Source organism: Pteropus vampyrus, unplaced genomic scaffold (assembly GCF_000151845.1).
Source record: "Pteropus vampyrus isolate Shadow unplaced genomic scaffold, Pvam_2.0 Scaffold1000005681, whole genome shotgun sequence".
NCBI classification, from domain to species: domain Eukaryota; kingdom Metazoa; phylum Chordata; class Mammalia; order Chiroptera; family Pteropodidae; genus Pteropus; species Pteropus vampyrus.
This window is the reverse complement of record NW_011920083.1, coordinates 5195-11839: the sequence shown is the minus strand read 5'-3', so window position 1 is coordinate 11839 and position 6645 is coordinate 5195. Positions and strand designations below refer to the sequence as shown.

General features: G+C 40.3%; 1 long non-coding RNA gene and 1 gene segment (V, D, J or C); one reads left to right on the top strand and one right to left on the bottom strand.

Moving 5' to 3' along the window:
* Positions 1–198: 198 nt before the first annotated feature.
* Positions 199–1173, bottom strand: LOC105311648. The segment is given in 2 exon segments: positions 199–845; positions 976–1173. Coding segments are annotated over 2 exon segments (549 nt in total).
* Positions 1174–1261: 88 nt separating this feature from the next.
* LOC111735712 lies at positions 1262–3762 on the top strand. The gene is made up of 2 exons (XR_002778934.1): positions 1262–1396; positions 2685–3762. It is a non-coding gene; the product is annotated as an uncharacterized LOC111735712 (long non-coding RNA).
* The last annotated feature ends 2883 nt before the right edge of the window (positions 3763–6645 follow it).

Sequence of the window (6645 nt, the reverse complement as noted above, 5' to 3'; positions counted from 1 at the left end):
TATTATATATGTGCTAGAAGTTAAGCTTCAAATCTAGGTTGAGAATCTATACTGCATTAATTAGGAATCTATGCTGTACAAGTTGCCTTAATTGAGAATTTATTCAGAACAACTTGTCAACTAACATTATAAGCAAGTACTTCCATATTCTACATATCGATCAACATCTACATATGAGTCAGTGATAATAATCAATAATAAATGCTAGAAATGTTTTTTTTTTTTAATATAAAAATGCTCTTGCCTTTTTCACTTCAGAACTCTCACTGCTAATGATGTACTTTCTTCAGTGTGGAAGTGGGGTGGGGAGTTGAAGGGGGATGTCCCTCCTGGCAAAATTCATCAGAAGACCTCCATCAGGTACAAAGTCTCCGAATGTGGCACAGCACTGACGTGGAAGCATTCCCGAGAGCTCTGCCCACCTGCCCTACTTGCCTTCATGGAAAGAAGTCCTTCCTGAAAACTCCCCAGGTTGAGTTCTTGAGTCACAGAAAGTCCCAGTGTCTTAGAAGGTTTGCGTTCAGCTCCCCCTGCAGTCTCAGTCACTGTGTCACTCACAGCACAGAAGTACGTAGCTGAGTCGTTCCAGTGGGCTGAGGATTTTTTTAGGTGGAAGGAGGCTTCATTCTTGCTAAATACAGCCTCAAAATCTTTGGTGCCTTTAACTAGGGTGGCCCCGGAAATGTCCTTGAGGAGAAGCTGGAGCCCTTGGTTGGGATATTGCACGTACCAAAAGAGATACGGTGAAAAAGAAGTTGAATATGTGCACCTCAGTTCTAGTGAGGTTCCTTCAGAGACAGTGACGTGGTGGTCAGGCTGGGTCACTGACTGGGCTCCAATTCCTCCTGAAAAATCAAAGCTGTGTAAGTAAAAGCCGGACAGACTTGGCTATGAAGAAAAGGTGTCTCTATTCAGGTTCCAACTAGAACACAGTCACTGTTGTGAAAGTAGAAAGGGGAATGGAATGTTACTTACCAAGGGCGAAAATCATCTCAAGCACTGGGATGAGCAGCAGGAGCATGGCTGAGCAGTGGCAGGGCTGAAGGATCTGGGCAGGTAGGACAGTAGCTGAAGTCACTGAGCCTTCAGAGCTATAGGACCAGTGGGGAGGCTGGGCTGCATAAGCCACTTACTTTGACAAGTTTCAATAACTGTTAGAAAGAGACTTTCTCTTAATGCGTTTGGATCTTTTCTGTCTTCTTATTCTTATTACAGGTTCCTATCTACACAGACATCAGTGAGGACATATCAACCAGCTGCAGGGAGGAGGGGCTAAGTGGATGGTAATGATTTGCAACAAAGTCAAATGTCTCACTTGTGCAACATTGCCCTCTGCAGGACAGAGGCAGGACCACAAATCTTAGAGAGAACTGTGTTTCCTTCTCATTTCAGAGAGGTGATGTCAAGACTGCAACATAATTTATGTCTTCTTTCCCGAATCTGTGATGATGTCACCTTCTATAGTCCTACGTGTTAGTCCTAAAACAAAAGAGAAATGGGAGTTAAGTAAAAATAGAAGAGTAACTTACTTCGTTGAGAAATTAGTCACAGAAGACAATATTCTAGGCTTTGGAATACTATGAGAAACTCTACATTATTTTAAAAGCCATTCATCAGGTGGAAAGACTAAGATCAATTGCCTCAATTGAGCTGAGCTTCATGCAGCCTTGTGCTGCTAAATGTGAGCATCAACGTAGGGGAAGAGATTATCCTTTATTTTGGTGCCAAAAGGAAAAAAATGAATTAGAGCAGAGGCTCATACTTAAAATCAACCTGGAACACGTGTAATTAATTATTTTCAATGCAAACTAATAAAGGCAATGAATTTCTTTGTCAAGCAGAAAGTGTGAAGAAGACTCCTTAGTTTCAGTTGAACAAATTTGATACTGCTTTAGGCTATGAGTAAGTAATTTGGGCACCACGTGTTTAAATGGAGAAAGTAAGAGTTCTGTTCCACTTGTCGATGGTGAGAATAGGCTTATATATTATGCCATATTATGGAGACCTCATACTAAAAAGAATATTGACAAGGAGCATCTGCAGAGAAACCTGAGTAGAATTAAAAGGTAAAGAAAAATGACATAAATTAGTGATTCTGGAAATAAATGAAGAGGAAAAAAAAAAGAAAGTAAATCTATGTAAACTCCATAAAGCTGGAAGGAGTACAATCATCAGAGCAGAAACGAAAGGAACTTCTGTGGGGTATAGAAGAAAAAGGAGTAGATCAACAGTGACACTCAACATAGCTAAGCAGGCCACAGTCCCAAGCTGGTGGGAGACAGGGCCTAGCAAACAAGGGAAGTCTACTCTGTGGTCTAAGAGTAAGACGAAACTCTTAAGGGAGAAGATCTTCCCTCCCAACCTATTTTAACATAGAGACCACTAGTACTTAAAACTGAAATAAATAAGGAGATAAATCTTAGGCGACATAAGAACCTGGCCAACAGGGATCCTTCTCATTAGATCAGAACAACTCCCTTCTTTCTGAGTACTCTGTTGACCTATACCAGCTTGAAATCGGTTCTCTCTTGGGCTTCCAATTCGTTTCTTGACCCCAATGATAGATTATCTTTCACATGTGAAACTAAATCACATAGTCAGTTTGAAATTTTAAATGTTGCTGAGATGTGTTTCTGATTCAAAATTTCTGACTAAGCCTGTGTACTCTCCTCTCTTCTCTCCAGAATTCCCACTGAAATAAAATTGAGAAGTATAAACAGGATGAACCTAAATCCATAATGGGAAAAGTAACAAAAAGATGAAAAGTATGAACAATTCCCACAAGATGCAAAGTAGATGTGAACACACTGGTGGGCAAGATAGAGAGAAAAACAGCACAGCCCAGAACGAACTATGAGAAGATTTCAGTGGAAACACAATTGAATGAAACTTGCTCCTTAGGACCCTAGAGTGGTTCTGGGCTGAGAAAGAGAATAGATATGAAGGAGAGCAGGAGAGACAGAATACAAGGGGACAAATTGAAGATCAACATGTGGAAGAGCTACCCTAGTCTTCCTCTGGACTCTTTATTCTGCTAGTGTACTTATATGTGAGAAGTATAGTAGGCCAACCTATACACAGGCATTTGATCTTCCCTAAAGTTGAAATGAAACACCTGGGAAGTTTTTAGTGTGAATAGTTGACAGAATTAAGCCACACTTCAAACTGATATTAGGTGTAGAGGAAGGGGAGGAACGACTTAATAACCAGTTTATTTTAATACGAAACCTTGCCAATAAACATGATATGCCCACGTGCCCAGACTACTGGCCAAATTCCTCATTCAGGAAGAAACTTGTGGGTAACACGGGCACAATGACATAGGGAGTCCATCCTGCTATTCAATCCTTCATTTTTGAATATAAACCAAGAATAAAGTAACATTAGTCATCTATAAGTATAGGCGATATCTCTTTCCATCTGTCTTTCCACCAATGGAAGCCCATAGTCACTGTGAATCATCAGAGTCATTTGTACCTGGATACAAAGTAATGGCAGAACGTCATGCTCTGTGGTCTAGTAGTATGGGAATGCAGTATTTTGAGAATGACCAAAAGACCTAAGAAAATAATGTACTGGCTCTCTGGTTACCATTCTCAAAAAATTGGGAGTCTTAGCTTTGATTATAATTCCTTATATTTGTTTAGATTTTTTTCTCTTAACAAGTGCTTTAGCCTACATTATTTCAATTATTCTGAATTGGTAAGACCAGCTTTATAAACCTCATTAAATGGAGAAAAAAATAAATCTCAAATACAATGATTATAAAGTCTGTCATTTATTGAATGTTTACCATGTGCCTTGAGAGTTCCACGTTAATAGTAGACACTGCTGGTGCCCAGTCTAGTTCCCCTTTTCCAGGCCAGTGTATCCTGTCCCTTGCTGCTGTGCGTGTTGGTTACTCTTGGCTCACAGTTGCCCTCTTCCCCAGAAAATTGACCTCTGCCAATGAAAGTCACCCTATCCCAAAGAAAGACCACAACAAGTGACTACCTTATTCTGAGGCACAAAAGGACAGCTGTCTAGTCCCCTTGACCCAGGGTAGGGAGAATCAGTTCTGTGGTATAATTCATGCTCCAGAGAGCCCCATGAGGTCAGGCTGGATCAAGACCAACTGAAGCACATCCACAATTAGCCTTTTCCCTTCTTTCTTAACCTGCTTTCCTCAATAAATTATAGGCACAAGAAATAGCAATCCAGGTTCTGCCTTTAAGGAACTCAACCTTAATAAGACAACATGTTATCTCATTTAGTCTTGAAAACACTCCTGAAAAATACATAATAGTATAGCCTAAGATCAAATGGCCCATTAGTAACAGGAAAGACATTTAGACCAGCACCGCAAACCAGGTTCTTCCCACTGCATCATGACACCAGAAGGCACACAATAAAAGTGGAACCAGAATTCAACTATCTTGATTCCAGCACAACTTTCTGCTTTGCTCACAGCCTTTCGAATTCTTCTTCCATGATTTAGAAATACTTGTGCAAGTCTTCAGTCTGCAGATTGAGAATTTGAAGCAAATTCTGATTGGGCTGCATACTTTTAGTCAGTAACTCTGTGAACCAAACTGAACAGAAATCTTAATTTCCCATTTCCAAGTTTCCCCACCCTTTGGACTACATAAACAATGTCTTGTCTAACAGACCACAATTTCAGCTTACAATACATGTAACTTAAATTTTTGTTTCCTGTAATTATACTTAATGTCTGTTACAAGGTCTTATTTGCATCAGGCCGCAGACGTTTTTTCTGGGTTTGGGCATAAGTTGTAGGACAGTTCCACAGTGCCAAGGAGACAGGGCAGGGGGACAATCAAATGCTCGCCATTGATTCCAAGCCCCCTCACCAGCATTCTCTGAAACAACCTCAATTCCACATGGTCTTGAGGACTAATCCATTTGGTCTTTAATCACCATAACAAAGCTCCTCAGTGTCTGGAATTCTTTCAGATACTTACTCAGAGATTCTTCTCAGGAAATCTGAAGTCTTTCTGTACTCTCAGGCCCCGTTGTGGGTATGGGTCATTCCATGACTGTGGCTAATGCTGTCTACCATCTCAAGCACATAGGAATCAACACACTGTCCCACAGGTTTAAACTAGGAATTTTGAATTTTGCTCAGCTTAGCCAAAGGTGGTAACACGGGCCCTCTTTGATTTTCAGTCTTTGCAACTATCCAGCGTTTTTGTTTCAACTAGCTCTGACTCTAGTCCTTTCATCCACCCAACAACAGAGAAACATATTGGCTGACTATATTGAGCTGTGTTGTTTGTCGCCATTGGAGTATATGGACATCAGCAACTCAGGGCCTTTCCCAGAATACTGCCTGTACCACACGAAGTACCGGAGAACACAGTCACTATACGTGTAGTTGAGAGAGGCAATGGCTCCCTCTGGAACACTCAGAAATCCAGGACTCTGCTCCACTGTCTTCTGTTGGCTCCTCGTTTTTGCGCAAAAAGACAATGGTCAGTCAAAACTGATTGATCGGGTAATAGATGCTTACTCTCCAGAATTTAAATTACTTTTTCGCAAGTCTCCCAACCCTACCTTCCCTTAGTTAGAGGGAAAAAAATTCACGTTTCTACCCATGGGCTCAAGACTTGCTGTGGTTTGTCTTCCTCTTCTACATTCTATGAAAACGAAAAACTCAAATGAATATGGCCTATCCTGAACTATTCTGCTGTGCCTGACATCATCAGTAGAAGCTTCCCAACATGGATTCCCGTTTCTATATATAAACAAAAACATAAATCAGCATAACCTTGTTTCAATCAAACTGGTACAAATATATATGCTTCTGATGTCTGAGCAGTCTTGAGTTATGCCTCATGAATGACTATAGACATATAAATACTCAGTAACACCGCTCATATAGCTTAACCAACATGATGTAATGCTGATTCTAACCGAGTTTAACAATAAAACCCAAATGTGATTAACCTTTGCCCATTTAGGTTCTATATTTATGTCTGGGGAGGAAGAACATCTCTCCATTGGAAATGGTGTTTGCTTTTTGGTCCCTTTTTGGCAATTATACCAAAAATCGGTATGTCCAATTACCTTGCACGGATCATAATGAATGTTATACTATATACTAGCTGTCTATATCCTGGGACTTATTCACAGTTGACTGAATCTGGAATCCTAGGAGGCGCGATTGAGGTTAATGCTGCACACTGATCTCATCTTAACACTTACAGTTTTGCTAATAGTAGCTTTAATTAAATGTTGTTTAAGACAAACAGAATGGATCTAGCCTCTGCCAGTCAGATTAATCAGAATTGTTGATGAAATGTCATACTCGTGAGAAAAATTTCTAGAAAGTAACACAATATAGGGCCATGGAGGGCATATTGTTTAGATAAAGCCCATTGTGAGTCTTGTGTACTCCTACATGACTTTCTGGCTATGCCACTAATGTGAGGCCATGACCACTCAACCTAAAACATTTCTCAGGGTTGTGCTTGCAACAAACAAACTCGAGGGATGAGGTAATGTTTTCTCTGAGACAAAGAGCAAGTTTACTTATTGCTTGCTTAAAAAAAAAAAAAGAAAAAAAAAAAAAAAAGGCAGTGAATTCCCCAAGCTCAGTTTTCCTCAGCTATCACACAACCCACTGCTTGTATAGCATCCACCTGC